At 37.7% G+C, this 16431-nt stretch overlaps 1 protein-coding gene across 1 annotated transcript in view; it reads right to left on the bottom strand.

Annotated features, from left to right (window-relative positions):
* Positions 1-16431, bottom strand: part of ROS1 (ROS proto-oncogene 1, receptor tyrosine kinase) — a gene marked incomplete at both ends in the record, with an annotated part of 112468 nt that overhangs the window by 65704 nt on the left and 30333 nt on the right. Inside the window, 9 exons of the mRNA XM_082855556.1 lie at positions 1857-1957; positions 5362-5553; positions 7771-7949; positions 9093-9203; positions 9945-10157; positions 11546-12042; positions 14070-14167; positions 14914-15098; positions 15264-15386. Coding sequence (XP_082711682.1) covers positions 1857-1957; positions 5362-5553; positions 7771-7949; positions 9093-9203; positions 9945-10157; positions 11546-12042; positions 14070-14167; positions 14914-15098; positions 15264-15386 — 1699 coding nt within the window. The remainder of the gene's footprint in view (positions 1-1856; positions 1958-5361; positions 5554-7770; positions 7950-9092; positions 9204-9944; positions 10158-11545; positions 12043-14069; positions 14168-14913; positions 15099-15263; positions 15387-16431) is intronic.

The following is a 16431-nucleotide window of genomic DNA, read 5'->3' as shown; positions in this document are numbered from 1 at the left end:
CCTCTATCTGGTAAATCCAGTAGTACTGATTTTTCTGGACACTTGAGGAGCTGGGCTCTCAACGCCAGCTAGCCTGTCCTCTGGAAGGTACAGACAGAGAGAGTGAGCTGTAATCCTTCAGGACACTGTCACTTTGAACACCGTCTATATCTCACAGACAGATTCTTTTGACAATCACATCGCCAGTATCTTACATTTCTAGGGAAGGGAACAATCAGTTTTCTATGGTTCACAGTTGGGAAACGAACGAGAGCTGTATGTTATAGCTGATATGAAATAAATGATTAATCAGATTTGCTGTGTTTATGCTCGTATGCATTATAGGTTTATAAACATATACTCCTTTTTTATAGTCTCTATGATTAAGAGTTTTTCCATAAACCAAAAATATATATTTTTTAATCTAAAAGTAATTTTGACATTGTCTTCATAGAGCACAAATTCTTGGTCTTTGTAAGATTAGACTCTTTTGAAAATTTGATGAAATGAATGGATGCTCAATTTCCAAGCACTCACACACCACCTGAAGCCCTCCATGAACTCCCTAGGGGGTCCAAGAACCCAATATTAGAAATTTCTGCCCTAGAGCAGGACCTTTTGTTTTACTTTAACCTTTTCCTATCTCTCTAATTTACCATGTGACAATCGGCAAATTTATACACATCTGTGGTTTCAGTTTCCTCATCTATGTAATAATATGACCTCTAAATTCTCCCTTTAACTGCTGTTCTTTAATGATTTTATGTCCTGTATTTTAATTTGAGATATGTAACTGTTTCCTTGAAGTTAAAAACTATTGGCTGTTTAAACTAAAAATAGTAGTGAACATGGATTTTAGAGTGTAGATGAAAGTAAAATATATGACAACAAGAACCCAAAGAGTGAAGGGTAATAATTGGAAACATATCACCATAAAGTTTTAAAATCATTTATGAAGTAAGAATATTTTGAATATGACTGTGGTAAGTTGAAGATATTTAATGTTAAAAATGCATATTTTACTCTCTAAAGCAACCTAAATAAAATTATAAATACACATAATTAAAATGTTATGAGAGGAGATAAAATGGAATACTAAAAAAGTATTTTATTTACCCTCAAAAATGCAGAGAAGTAGAACAGAGGAATGAACAGCTGATGAGACAAATGGAAGTCAAACACCAAGATGGTAGACTTAAATCCCAACATATCAATAATTATATTAAATGTAAATGAATCCAACACCCCACTTAAAAGGCAGAAATTGTCAGACTGCATAAAAAAGCAAAACTTTATATGCTGTTTACAAGAGACACCTTTTAAATGTAAAGACGAAAATTGAAAGTAAAGAGATATAAAGAGCTGTACCATGCAAACACTAAGCATAAGAAAGCTGCTATGACTTTCCTAATACTATCAGACAAAATGGTCTTTAAGATGAAGAATATTACCATAGATGAATGAGGATATTTTATAGTAATAAAAGGAAATACAATGTAATCAAGTATATAGATAACAATACTAAATACAAAGCATGCAGATACGTCAACTAAAGAGTTATAGGCAAATCTATAATCATAGTTGGAGACTATATTAAGAAGCAGAAAAACCCATCCACCCATTTCCTGGGCTCTTGAGGGGCATTCTCCTCAGTGCCTCTACTGGACTCTCTTTACATCCCATCACAGTATTCACCATATCCTACAGTAATTAGCTATTTAAAAACTTACCTTTCCTTACAAGCACAATGCCTGCAACACAGTGGAAAATTGGTAAATGTTTATTGGAAGAATAAATGAATTCTCATGCACTATCATTTATAACTGAGGAGCAAGTCGTTCTCTTATTCTCAACCAATTGCCTTCAATCTTACTTACCTCTGACCCCGAAGAACAGCTGTGTACAGGTGAATACACTGACTATCTTGAACCAACCAATACAGGAGCCCATCACTAAGGTCTAAAGTTAGAGCAATTACCTAAATAGAAAATATGGAAAGAAAACAAATCAAATACATGTTTAAGGATACCTTTGTGATTATGTCACACTTAAGCTACAGATTTCTCTTTAACATCCTCTTTGGAATAATAAACTCAGTGATTTTTGCCTTTCACTGAATATAAATATTATATGTCTATTACTATGTAATTTTGATATAAGCACTGGTTTCCTAAAAATCCCCAAATGGCAAGAAGTAGTCACTTCTATATACTTATCTCTAATGGTTCTCAAAGTTTGATTCTTGGACCAGCAACATCAGCATCATCTGGGAATTTGTTACAAATACAAATTTTCAACCACACTCCAGGTCCTACTGAATGAGGGACTTTGAGCCACTGTGTAAAGCCTTGTCTAAAGCTAGCCATAACTCTGGACTCTTCAGCCACATAAGCCAGTGAATTTGATCATTGTTTAAATCAGTTGTTCTCAATTGCTACACATTAGAATTACCTGTGGAATTCTTTAAACATCTCAATTCCCAGTCTGCATCCTGTTAAATTTTGATCTCAGGAGATGGTATCCAGTCTCCAGTATGTCTTCATATTCCCCAGGTAATTCCAATGTGTCCCCAAGTTTGAGAACCAGTGGTTCAAACCATTTAAAATTATATCTCCTGTTAATTACAACCAAAAAATCCTGATATTTTTCTAAAATATAACACAAACAGGGTTTTTAAGTGATATAATCGGATAGAGTCATGTATATATAAAGTCCTATTTCCAGCTGACATCTTACAACTACTTCTTATTACTCTTTCTTTGTCTTCTTTTTACAATCTATGTCTTAATTTTACATCCAGTTGACTACGTGAGGCTTGAGGGAAGACTGTTTCTCCTATGAAATAAGGTGCATGAGATAGAAGTTACAATCCAAAGGATCTTTTTTGCTTTCTTTGGCTTTATAGGTATTTTTCAGATGAGTTGAGATTGCTAGGAGTCTGACCTCAGAATAGCAGAGTCTTTCTATAGCAGACCTAGAGGCTGAGAGGTATCAGATAGGATTAAAGTTGATGACTGTATCTTTAGCAAGATACAACAGCATATAAACAAAAAGATGAGCCAGTGAAAAATGTAAAAGGAATACAATAAAGTATCCAACGACTAAAAATACTTGCTGGCAAGTTACCCAAGGCTTGCTACAAAGAAATAATCTCAAGACCCATGGCTACAAGAACCTTCAGTAGTCATGTAAATCACAGCCTTCAATCTTGAAGAAAACTCAACCTACTCCTTTCCCAAAAGGTAGAAAACTATTCTAGCAATTCCTAGCCTTTCGGGAGTTGAATTATGTCCTTTCTTCAGGCTACAAGAGATTTATTGATAATTTTTCCAGTTAAAGTGAAACCAGGTTAATATTGTTTGGTTATCTATAATGAGATGCACTAGAGTTTTCCAAATTACAGATTAACTCTACTTTATCTCTTAAAAAAGAGTTTCGACAACTCCCTTTGCTGGAATACAACAAACTCTTCAAGCTATAAGTGAAATTCAGGTGTTGGATCATTACCCCATTCCTTTACACCAGCCATTTGGGCCCATATTTAAGCAGTGTCAGAGGCTGTTCCATAAATCTTTGGTAACAATTGTTATGTCTAGTAACTCCCATACGTAGGAAATAATCCCTTTGATCTAAACAAAAACCTTAAAGTTTAATCCTCTGGTAAAATGTACTATATACTATGAGCCTGACACATCAGGTGTGGCAAAAAGTATCTTTTCACTTTAAAAGAATTTCTCATTTCATTCTCCCTTTTCATCGCACAAATGAGTCTTTCTATAAATGATTGGCTAACTATTTTATTACACCGTTGATTGCAAAGTATCTTATACTCCGTGATAAATCTGTGAGTAACACAGAAAGGAATGACAGTGAGATGGAGCGCTTTGCTCAGTGCAAAACATATTACCTTCAAAACACCTACTAGCATGAATGGAGGCAGATGAATAAAACAAGCCACGGAACCAGAACACAGATTTGCACAAGTAGGAACAACATTAGCCAGCCTGTGAGAGTATTTGGAGTGGATTTTAAAGAAAAGTGTATTTCCCCAAACATGCTGAGAAATCTAATGATTCCCTCATTTACAGAAAAGTCCCCAGGGCCACTCCCGAGCTATCCTGAGTAGAAAAAGCTCAAACGACAAGATCAGGACAGCAGGGAGATTACTGACAAAGTCTCGGGGATGAATAGGAAGTTACTCCTGATATACTGTTACCTTTAATCTGCTTTTACACAGAAAAAGGTTTTCCCCTAACATTTTTTATGGAGACATAAAAAATGTACTTCCTTTGTATTCAGACTCAAGTGGCTCTAAAATAGAATTAAGGGATTATTTCATTATTTGACAGGAATAATTAATCTCTGGATATGGTGTGTAAATTTCTATTTCTTTTAAATATCTGTGTTATAATCTGTAGGTGCCAATCATAGGAATTATAACTGATACATCCTATGGAATTGAGGATCAGTGACTCAACAATTTGTTTGTTTGTTTATAAATGATCTGATACATCTGTATTATCTCTACTGACAACAAAAAAGACTTTAAAAAAAATAAGAAAATTTTAAGAAATATCCTAGATAGAAATAGTATAAATGATATATTTCTTCTTCATGCTTTTCTGTAATTCCTAAATTTTCTACAGTAGACATATATTATTATGATGATCAGAGAAAACAAAATTCAGAAATTTAGATGGGTTGCTAGAGGGTAGCTAAACAGGATCAAGAAAAATAGGTATTGCTTCTAGAAGTTGAGGAAGTAAAAATATCATTTGTTTTAGAACCATTTCTATATCAGGGTATTTTTTCGATTGAGTTACAAAATACAAGCTTAGCCTCTATCGAGTGGTTACCATGTGCCTGGAACTATTCTCACTACTTCCCATGAATTATCTCATTTAATCTTCACAACAACCCTAAGAGGTAGGACAATTGTTAATATTCCCGTTTTTCAGATAATGAAAAAGACACAGAGAAGTCAACTGTCCTAGGATTTATACAGTTTTTAGAGCAGTCAGTACCAGAAATTGATTGAAAATAATAAAACACCTAATCATCGCCCAAGAAGAAGCTCTAAAATATCCAAAGAATTCCTAAAGACTATGAAAACAGACGGAAATTAAAATGCTCTTAAAGTGTGAGTCCATGCAAGATAAAGCAAACTATAAAAATCTCCACATTATATTCTAATTTATTTAATCACTTATGACAATCAATAAGAATTAGGGAAAGTTTGGTTATACCAAGATCTTACCATAACAGTATTTCTTTTCAGATTCTACCTGAACAACTCACAATAAGCAGAAACAGTATTATCATAACTATAAAACAGCATTATTTAGTACTATTAAATGATCAGATCTTATTTTTCATTTTTACCTTTTTCCCAGAAAACCAAGGCTGTGCCTGCAGTATAAGGGAACTTTCCCCATTTAGCCTGGTACTTTCAACTGAATACAGTGTGGTCCAATAGAGATATCCGGCAACTGAGTCCACCACCATGTCATTCACCAACAACTTCACGTGAGTCACAATGTCTGTGTGTCCTGTCGACAGAGACTGCCTTTGTATCTACAAAACATAATCATGTCAGTTAGTGATTTTCAAATGGCATCATGATTTCTGAATAGTTTATTGCAATTGTTAGTAAATTACTGCATTCATACATTCATTTGTTCAACCACAAGTAGTTATTGGCACTCTGTGCTGGGTAGTGTGCCTAGCCTTGGAAACATAACAGTTAGAAGTTATAAGAAAGTTAGAGGTTATAAGGAAGCTTACTCCTTTTCATACCTCTAAAGAGAAAGGAGATACATTTATTTTGAGTTAAAATACTTGCCCTTCCTAATCATACATCCAATCAACACATAAAAATATATTTGATTAGGCTCCCAAAGAAGATGTATACTCCTGATAAATGGTGATGTCTCTCTCCTTGCTCCTGTCAGTATATCTCCATAATATTAATTACTATCATTATTGAGTACCTATTGTGTGCCAGGCACTGTACTTCTTTATTTCAATCTTTAAAATATTAGCTCTTTTAGCCCTCACATTAAGCCTGTAAATGATTTCTATTTCCTACTTTTTCACAAGTAAACTGGGTTCAAAGAAGTTAAGTAATTTTTCAAGGAGAGGAACTGTTTTATAAGAGACAGAGCAAATACTTGAAACCAATTTTTATCCCACTCTTCCACTTCCTCCTTCAAAACTATTTTCAAACTAACCCATTTTGGGGAGCATTCTCTGATTAACCCCAGTCAGCTCCATTCTGCCTACAGGTCATTGGCACTTATGAATTCAGACTATACCATATTGCTTTGCTTCTAAATACATTGTTTTGTATGCTTCTTCTATTAATTCATGAATGTTTTTTGTTTGTTTGTTTTTTGGCTGCGTTGGGTCTTCGTTGCTGCCCATGGGCTTTCTCTAGCTGCGGATAGCGGGGGCCACTCTTCGTTGCAGTGCGCGGGCCTCTCATCAAGGTGGCTTCTTTTGTTGCGGAGCACGGGATCTAGGGTGCACGGGCTTCAGTAGTTGTGGCACACGGGCTCAGGTGCTCCGCGGCATGTGGGATCCTCCCAGACCAGGTCTTGAACCCGTGTCCCCTGCATTGGCAGGGGGATTCTTAACCACTGCGCCACCAGGGAAGCCCCATGAATGTATTTTTATGTCATGAAAAGAGCAGGGGCAAGTAGTGATGGTTGCACAACACTGAACATACTAAAAGCCACTGCATTTTATACAATCAAAGGGTGAATTTTATGGTACATGAATTATATCTCAACAAAGCTGATATATTTTTTCAACAGAGCAGAGGCATGTCGTCTATTTTCTTCATATTCTCTACTATGCCTATCCTCAAGACTCTAAACATATTGGTAACAGATAATGAGTAAATAAGTGAATGGAACATATAATGAGTAAATAAATGAATGAGTAAATAAATAAATGAATCAGGAAGATTCCTGATTAGAAAACGATTTCCGTACCATATTTCTTGATCTGTTAGACCAGTGTTCTCATCAGCAACCATCTTATATTTCAGTGTGCGCCATGCACGGGATGTCTTCATCTTGCCCCCCAATCCACTCTCCACCCTCTCCACCCTCCTCTGTGCCCCCTGAGCCTGATATCAATGGACTACATCAACCTAGCTCTGTTGTTCTCTGGCTTCCAGAGAGTTTCAGCCAATGGAAGCACTGGCGGAAGATCAGATGCCAGAAGAAAAGAGGGATAGGGGTACATAGGTACCCCCGTATCACTCCTTGCTAGACCATACATTTTGGCAGTGGCTGGCTTTCATGTCAGCAACTCTCCTAAAGCTACAGCCCTCACCATTCTTTACCTTCTTTCCCTTGCCCTTTATGCCTGGTGGCAGTAATAGCCTCCCACACTTGCTAGCCCAGGGCATGCTTCACCATCCTTTGTTCATTTTCCTTAGCCCTGTAGATACCTTTGAAAATAGGCTCCTCACTTAGTTTCTTTTAATCATGCCTTTGGAGTGTGCCATCTTCCCTAGGACACTGACCCACTGGTGAACATTTTAATATATTTATTTTAAAATATTATTGAAAATATGTGACAAATACACCACATAGTGATATAAAATTTCCTTTATACCTAAATACGTTTTAATTAAAAAGTGAGTAGGCTTAGAGACAAATACTAAGTAAATGGTAGCAGAGGTGGTACACAAGTATGAAAAAAATTGTGAAAATTACATTCCATTCACTGAAATGGGTGGGCATTGTTCGAGAGCATCCAGAATGCCAGGCTTCTACTTACCATGTACGTCTTTCCAGCCCAGTAGAGAAAGTGACCCAGCCACTCGAAAGCTAACGCCCCTGCTCCTGCAATGTTGGGTATGTGATAATTCTCTGAGATGTCCGTCCCACTCAGCAGCCACACATAGACATCGCCTTTCATGTCGCTGTAGTAGAGGCTGTTGTTATACCAATCCATGTCTCAAAACAAAGTGAATTGGTAGCAGTTATTTTTTCATACATGCCAGCGTAAACATGGCGAGTCAACAAATCATACATGCACCTCAACATAACATTAAAGCATATACTAACATAGATACTCACTAGAACTTCAAGGATCTGTCAAGAAGTTTATCCCAAAATCTTAACCCCTGGAACTAGAGAGAGGAACTAATAGTCATTGAGTGTCTCCTCTTTGCCAAACATTGTCTTGGGCACTTTTACCTATTTCACTCAACTCTTAAAACAAAGCTATGAAGTAGAAATCATCCCCATTTTTTTTTCTTTTTTTTTTTTTCTGGCTGGGCTGTGAGGCTTGCGAGATCTCAGTTCCTCAACCAGGGATTAAAGCCGGGCCATGGCAATGAAAGCCCAGGCCCCTAACTGTTAGGCCACCAGGGAACTCCCCATCCGCATTTTTGACATGGAGAATGGAAGACTCCGTGAAATTATCTATTCTGCCCGAGGTCTCACAGGTGAAAAGAGGAGGAGACCAGATTCAAGACAACTTCAAAGCATCGTTCTTTCTATTAGTACCACACCGCCTCCTAAGTCCAACTCATTTTGGTCAGAAATGCTGTGGTACTTTTAATAGCCAAACAAAGAAATCTAATAATTAGATAATTATAGAAGATGCCATTAAATAATAAATAAATAATAATAAATTATAGAAGATGCCATTGAAGTAAGATACCATTACTTAATCTTCTTTGTCATGAAATTCTTTCTTATACTTGATTTAGAACTTCACATAGCTGTTCTGTGTTCCAGTCTTACAGCAAACTCATAATAACTTACTTAACTATAGCTGTCTTCATGGAACAAGTTAGGCTGTTACTGTGAGACAACATTGAGAAATTAAAATACATGAGAAGTATATCAAAGCCTTCCTGAAATGGGCATAAATCATTAAATAACTACATTTTGTGGAATAATAAATGGCCCTCCTCCTTGAGAACAGACATTTTCTTAATAGTGTCACTGGCAGTATAGTTCAGTCAATATTTTTTCCTTTCATTATTGACCTAATACTAAAATATGCAATCCTTTTGATTGGTTGAATATCTCAGGAAGTCTTACAAGTAGAAACCTGCCATCCAAGTGTACAGGGGACTCCGTGTTTACCTGATACATTTCCCATATCAGAGGATAGGAATTCTCCCGGGCCAAAGCTATTTAATGGTTTACTCCAAAGCCCATCTTCTTTCACAGCCATGATAAATGGTGGCTCTGCAGCTGTTTGGTTTAAAAAAAAAAAAATTGAAAGAAATATCACAGAAAACACTTTTTTTAGGTACACATTTATACGTTAGATTTCCTTCATAAAGTCAATGAGCATTTTGAAAAATACTCTGGAATAATATGAGTAATTGTATCTGCTTAAAAGAATTATCTATCATATTAAACATACTTTCTGATTTTTGTGTGAATAGTTGTAATTGAATGTGAAGAGAAATGTGTAGTGATGTTGCCTCTATAGCAATGTCATGGTCATGGCAGAATTTTTTTTTTTTTTTTTGCTTTAGCTATTGGTGGCCATGGTCCTATTCAGAGCACCCAGAATCGATTGCGATAACAACAGTAGTATAAATGGGTCAGTTATCTTTCCATTTTTTTTCAACCAAGAGGATAGAATTCAACATAATTCACAGCCCCTCAGCTTCTCTCACCAAGACCTTCAGAGTTCAAGGAGTGCTACTGCTTAATAAACCATGAGAAAGGAGAAAACCATGAAGAAGAAGAGAATTATATTGTTTGTTAAAAAATATCTCGGACAGTTTAAAATAGCAGGTTAGAAACATAAATGTCACACTGCTTTATTTGCTTTCCTAATCTCAGATGATAAACACATCCTCAAGGGGTCAACGCACTCTCATTCTAATTTTTTTTACCACATTGAAGGTGAGGAATTTTAAAGGACATAGGGAGAAAGGCTTTTTGTCAGAATCACTCCCTAAATCAAGACTATTTTCTCACCTGGTACCAGGGTAGTTCCCACTGAGGGCTCTGACCAAGGGCCTGGCCCCTTGGGAGAACTTGCTCTCACAAAAACCTTGTATTTCGTAGCACTCTGAAGGTCGTGTACATTAAGGATGGTCCCACTTATATTAGAGAACACGTGAGTGGTTTCGGGAAAGTCTTGGGTTGATACTTTCACCTCGTAAGTCCAGTTCTGCCAGGCGGAAGGGCCTAATTGGAAGAGTTAAACAATATTACTGATGAGGATGACATCAGCAAGGGCAAACAAAGGACTGTCAGTAAATTTATCTACAGCTTCACCTTGAGTGAAAGGATAATTGGGCCTGTTACCCCGTAATCACCAGGGTTAACTTGGTGACATGACTAGGACAGTGGTCATCCCACCCACTCATTTTGTTCCATCAGAGGAGACATCATGCCCAGCAAATCAGAGGCCACTGTTCCCCTGTCAGTGCTGTATGCTTGGCTGCATAGAACTGTCGGAGGGCTTTTCTATACAAGCTCCTAAGAAACAAATGCTTAATGATGAGTCTCTAATATAATTTCCAGGGTTGGTAGAGCATCTCCCTTCTAGAAGCCCAAACAATACAAAAGAATTTTTTTTTGCTAATTCATTTTCAGCCATCTTTGACATATACAGCAAACAGGCATAATTAACTTAGTCTTAAAGTAAAAAATAGCCAATGTTTGCTAGATACTCTAGGGGACCAGGAGTTGACAAACGGCAGCCCACAGGCCAAATCTGGCCCACTGCCTGTTTTTGTAAATAAAAGTGTACTGGAACACAGCCACAGCTACGTATTTACATTTTATCTATGGCTGTTTACATACCACAAGGACAGAGTTGAGTAGCTATGCCAGAAGCCATATGACCCACAAAGCTGAAAATATTGACTTATCTAGTCCTTCCTTTATAGAAAAAAGCTGCCAGCAGCTGTGCTAGACACTGTTCTAAGCATTCTACCTGTGCATCTTAATTTGGTCTGTATGACAATCCCATAGAAGTATATAATTAATGTTTTTATTCCAGTAGTGAAAACATGCATGAAGTGGTTAAGTAACTTGCCCAGGTCATTCTGCTAAAAAAGGGCAAGACCAGCCTTTGAATCCATGCAGGCTGGCTCCAGAGCCCACCTGCATATCCACCACACATGCTGCCTCTCCAGAGATGAAAATTCAAGTCCAGAGAGTTTTAGGCTCAAATTCATGCAAGATCTCCCTGGATACATAATCTCAACCCAAATCTCCATCCCCCTGGCTAATGCATTCCCTCAGACTAGAATGTTAGTGCCTGACTCCAAGGAGACACTCAATAAATGCTCCACCCATTCTGCTGGGACATATATGATGAAATATAGAGATTCTCTTAATGCAAAACTGATAAATGTAGAACAAACGTATAAACACGTGTGTGTGTGTGTGTGTGTGTGTGTGTGTGTGTGTGTGTGAAAGAGAAAGAGAGAGCACTAAGTAGTGCTTTGAGTTGATGACTAAATAATCACATATGGGCTCTCAAAGTTGAGTCGCCATGTCAAGCCATTCAAGCTTTCCTCTCCTTGCAGCAAGGCCAGTCTCCAGGCTGGGGACAGGGTACTCACTGGCTCCAATGGCGAGCACAGGGGGCTTCCACTGAACCAGGGCCTGGTGTGAGCCGAACAGCACTGAGAGCTGCTGTGGGCAGCCCGGCAGCGGGTGTGGCTGGGTGTACAAGCCAAAGATGACCAAGTTGCCAAACCCAAATTCTTCTATGTGACTCAGGTCACATCCCACGATGAACTCATTAAAAGACAGAGAATCCTGTTGGAAAACAGCCTTGCCATCTGTGACCAGGAAGTCGTTGTTTTCACAAGCAAAGCTCTTCACATCAGTAAAGGGGACATGAGGTAGGACAAGGTGGGACGTGGAGCCATCCAGAAAGGTTGACATGAAGACTTGGGCGGTGTCATTGAAGTAAATGATTCGCTTGGACTGTGGCTTGATTGCAAAGTCCTTTAATGTGCCACTCTGCACAATACGCACAACTTCCGAGCCCCGACCAGAAGCCACAGGGAGATCAACTCTATAAATGCCGTCTCTCAGAAGATAAAAGAGATACCTGACACAGGAGCAAAAGAAGCCTGGTGTGATTCAGTGCAAGGGTGAAGGAGCAACAATGCCTCAGCACATTGTTTTATCCTGTTGGGCAATTAGAACCAGGTATCTCCAGAGTGGATAAGTACAGGGTTTCCCAAGGTGCAAAGTAGTAAAGGTATTTATTAAAGATATGCTCTAGTCATTTAAGAAAAGGAGAAGAAAGGTGAGGAGAGCTGGGTGTGGGGGGAGGAGGACGGAGGTGAGAGAGAGAAGCAGCAGGGATGGGGGAGAGGGAAGAGTTTTATAATAAGTACAAACTCAGTGAGTGAATAATTCAGTGGTGCAAGATAACAGCATAATGGTAACCGTTTTTAATCAGAAGAATAAACTATTTCATCTGCCTGAAATTCTTCAGGAATACTATATAAAAAGGGTTGCTAAAAGTTTTGATTTTTACAGAAACTCTATCATTGTCTAGGGAGATGATTAGAAGACAGGCCCTGGAGCAAGAAGTCAAATACTGATTCCAGCGCAAAACAGCTGATGGTCGTGGGCGGTCGATAAATCAACTTGTGCTTTGCTTTCCTATCTATAAAATTGGGATAATAAAAGTACTATCCCATACGGCTGAACAAGAATTAAATGAATTATTGGAAGTAATGCACTTAGAAGCACATATTAAGTGCCTGGTAACTATTATTGAATAATTATTATTATAATTTCTAGTCATATTTCAAAATCTAAGCACAAATCAGTTTTATCCTAATGGAAGAAAGAGCCACCAAAGACCTCTTTGAGATGTATTTTGAGCGACTGATTTAGTGAGTGAAGTTCATTATCCTCAGAATGAGTCATTTCGTGTAACTGCCAGCAACAAAGTTCATTTCATAGGATCTTAGACTTTTACAAATGAGGAAAATAAGATCCAAAGAGTCCAAAGGACTTGTCCTACATCACAGGGTTTTAAAAGAAAAAAAGAAAAAAATTCTGTAATTCAGTAATTCACTCAAGCTTAAAACATTAAAATAAATATCTGGTAAATTATGAAAGAATATGAATAGAAAATCTTGATTTTAAATCAATAATGAGTAAGAAAGTCAATTCGTGAAAGATAAAAAGTGCTATGGGCTATATTTTTTTTTCATTCAAAATGAAAACAACTTTATCCCTACAAGAAAGAAAAATGTTTAGTCTTACAAATGTTGGCCTTGCTTATTTGTTACTAACCTGTAATTATCTGATTATATTTAAGAAACAATAACCCCAAAATAACTTCCTATGTTTTCATCCTTCACATGTGAGCATGTGGAGATCATGTAATACATTCACAGTGAATAACTCATTTCATCCTCAAAATACCCCAACTGAGTATTATTGTCTTCCCCGAATGGGAGGATAAAGCAAAGGTCATAGACCCGAAGTTACTTTCTTGAAGTCCTACTACAATTTAGCATCACAACTGAGCTAAAATGTGTCCATTTCATTTGTGGCAGGGGGAAGCATAGTGATTTGTAATGGCAAATTTTAACTTGTTATTAGCTATCAATTTCAGTTTCCTAAAGTGGATGGTAGCAGTGTTCTTTCTAAACCAGCCTCCTGATAGATGTGAGAACCAGACCAGAAAAATGAACAGGTGCTGAATTGCTCAGCAAGAGAAAATGGTGCAGTGAAAAGACGAAAGAGAGGCAGGAAGGGCTTCTCATGGGGAGCATCGAGGGGGAATAAGACCCTGAGTCATGCATAAAATAGTGATATACCCAAGACGAGAAACCAGGCCCCGGAGTCCCAGACAAGAAGTCTTTCCCATAAGCCCATATTTTACTGTGAAGGAGAAAGGAAAAACTACTTACCTAGAGAAGTAGTGGATCAAGTTTGAATGAAATTTCCTCTTGGCTCTATAAGAATGAAAAAAACTTTGCCTGGATTTAATTAAATGTGAAATCAGATACATAGATGGGCTCATCTGGTACTAGGATGTTATTAGCAAGCAAGTTTCCCCAAGTTCCTTGCCAAAGGAAGAGAATTCACATTTACAAGACTAACACTCACCCATTGTATGAATCAGCCACGATTTTTTGAGGTGCAATGACTGAGGGAGGAGTAACTTCCTCAATGTTTGAGCAGTTTTCTAAATCACAGACACAGACCTAGAGAAGAGCACATCAGTAGAATTAGTGTCTATTCAATTTGACCAACACGTATTGCTTGAGCAACTGTTCTGTATTTAGAATTTCACTAGTCACAGAGCACTTTTAGAAAACATAAAAAAGTTCTTAAAAGACAGTGTCATATCCTATATCCTAATGAGTTTATATCCTCTTGGTATCCGTGAAATACGAGTACGTATTTTCCTGGCTTACAGAGGCACTCAACTATTTTTATTAATATTTAAGCTGTTTCCAAGCTTAGGGGCTTCCAGCCGTAGTGATGGTGACCAGCCTGTCCCTTTAAAAGAAGGAAACTTGAAACACAGCAAACTGTGTCTTCTCAAAGGTTTGGTAATACAATATTTTCAGAGACCTACTAAAGTTATCCATGGTTATTATACAATTTACAATGCTCGCAGCTGATTTTGATTATGATTGGCCGTTTTATCTAGTGATAATTCAGGTACCACCACTGTCTTATGGAAGATGAATTATCATTAGTATAAACTCATAGCTCTGAAAAATCACAATAAAGATGATTTAATGGTAGGTCAGGACTAGTACTAGGTAAAGTCTAGACCCTGCTATAGGCTAGATCTATGGTTCGTTGCTAACCCAGTGTCTAAAACATAGTAAACACTCAGTGACTAATTATTGAATGAAAGAATTATGTTTATTTGTAAATATACCAAGATATGCATTAGAGTATCAATATCAAGTTGCTTACTTTAAATTCTCAGACTAACCAGTTGAGCCATGATGAAGTACATTCTCTGATAAAGCCAGTCTATGGAGATGGAAGAAATTAATCCCGAACCACTGTAAAAAATTCTCAGGTCAGACACATCAGACATGTTGGCAGCTCCCTTCACCCATATGAGAGTTCCTTCAGAGAAATAAACAACTTGCTGGTGGACATTAACTGATATTCCTGGAAGAGCCATGCAAATACATGTGTGTTATTAGGTAACAACCAGACAAAACACTTCCTTGAAAGAGAATTTATTTCTTTAATCCTTAATAAAGGGATTCAAACTGAAGTCAACCTGGATCTTTCTTTTCACACTAAGGAAACATTTTTCTCTATTACACTGACCTGTAATGTTACGGTGTGTAGCACCCGGCTGAAGGCAATGTGCTTCATCTACTAAATGTTTTAAAGATCTCTTTCGTAGAGAAGTTTTCCTGGATAAAAAGAGCCACCGTTCCTCTTCTTGAACTAAAACAACAACACACTTTCTAGACAGACAGACCAATCATATGCACGTTGACACAAAAAAGATCAATACCACCCTTCAAAACAAGGGGATTAGCACGTGAAAGAGGCTGGTCAGATTTTCTCTGAAGGCACTGGGGTATTTCAACTGTAGTACAAATCACATTCTGTGATGGGGATGAGAAGTACAGTGTCAGTCAAGTAGGATTTCTGGGTATGTGCCCCTAAATGCCCTCAAAATAACATCCCATGCGGGATCACTGTTCTCAACAGCCTTGCCCAAATAGGAGCTCGGCTTATTTTCCTCCACCATAGGAATCTGACTGCTTGGTGGAGGTGGTCCAGCCCAGGCTGGAGCGGGTTGTTGCATAACACACACATATGGACAAACTTTGGTTGTCTCTGTTTTGTCTTTAATTATCTCCCTTTGAGGCAGGAGAAAGGTCTGTAGTAATGAAATGTGAGGACTACAGAAGCCTGACATCCTGTTCAACTGGAGACTGATGGAGTGTGTGTTGATGAACACTTTTAGTGTAATTAATAAATGTTATGCAATAATCACGGTAACAACAACCTTAAGCCTGCTCTATATTTAACTCGCCCTTTGGATGCTTCTTGCATAACAAAAATACCTCTCCTTTCCTAGAGTGTAGTAACAGCCCCAAAAAATAAACTAAAGGCTGGTGATAGATGACATTCACTCCCCACTGGCATAGGCGTGTGCAGCTTAGAGGACGGGGCAGTCAAGTCAGCAAATGGGGCTCCCATGAAAACGGAGAGCAGACTCCTAGAATTCTGAATCTTTGTGTGTTATTCCAGTCTTTTAACTCACTTCCCCAAAATATTTCCAGTGCTTCTTAGAGAGCATTTTCTTTTATCATTTTGCTCACGTGGGCATCATGCAGGAAGTATTCAATCTCTCAAGGCAATTGTTAAAATGCCGAAGTAAAAAAAAAAAAAAAAAAAAATGGTACTTGCAAAATAATAACAGAAGCCAATTTGGTAGACTGAATATTCAGAATGGTACAATGTAACTTATTAAGTTTAG

Source organism: Leucopleurus acutus (assembly GCF_964270905.1).
Source record: "Leucopleurus acutus genome assembly, chromosome: 15".
NCBI lineage: Eukaryota > Metazoa > Chordata > Mammalia > Artiodactyla > Delphinidae > Leucopleurus > Leucopleurus acutus.
This window is presented reverse-complemented; position numbering and strand designations above follow the sequence as displayed.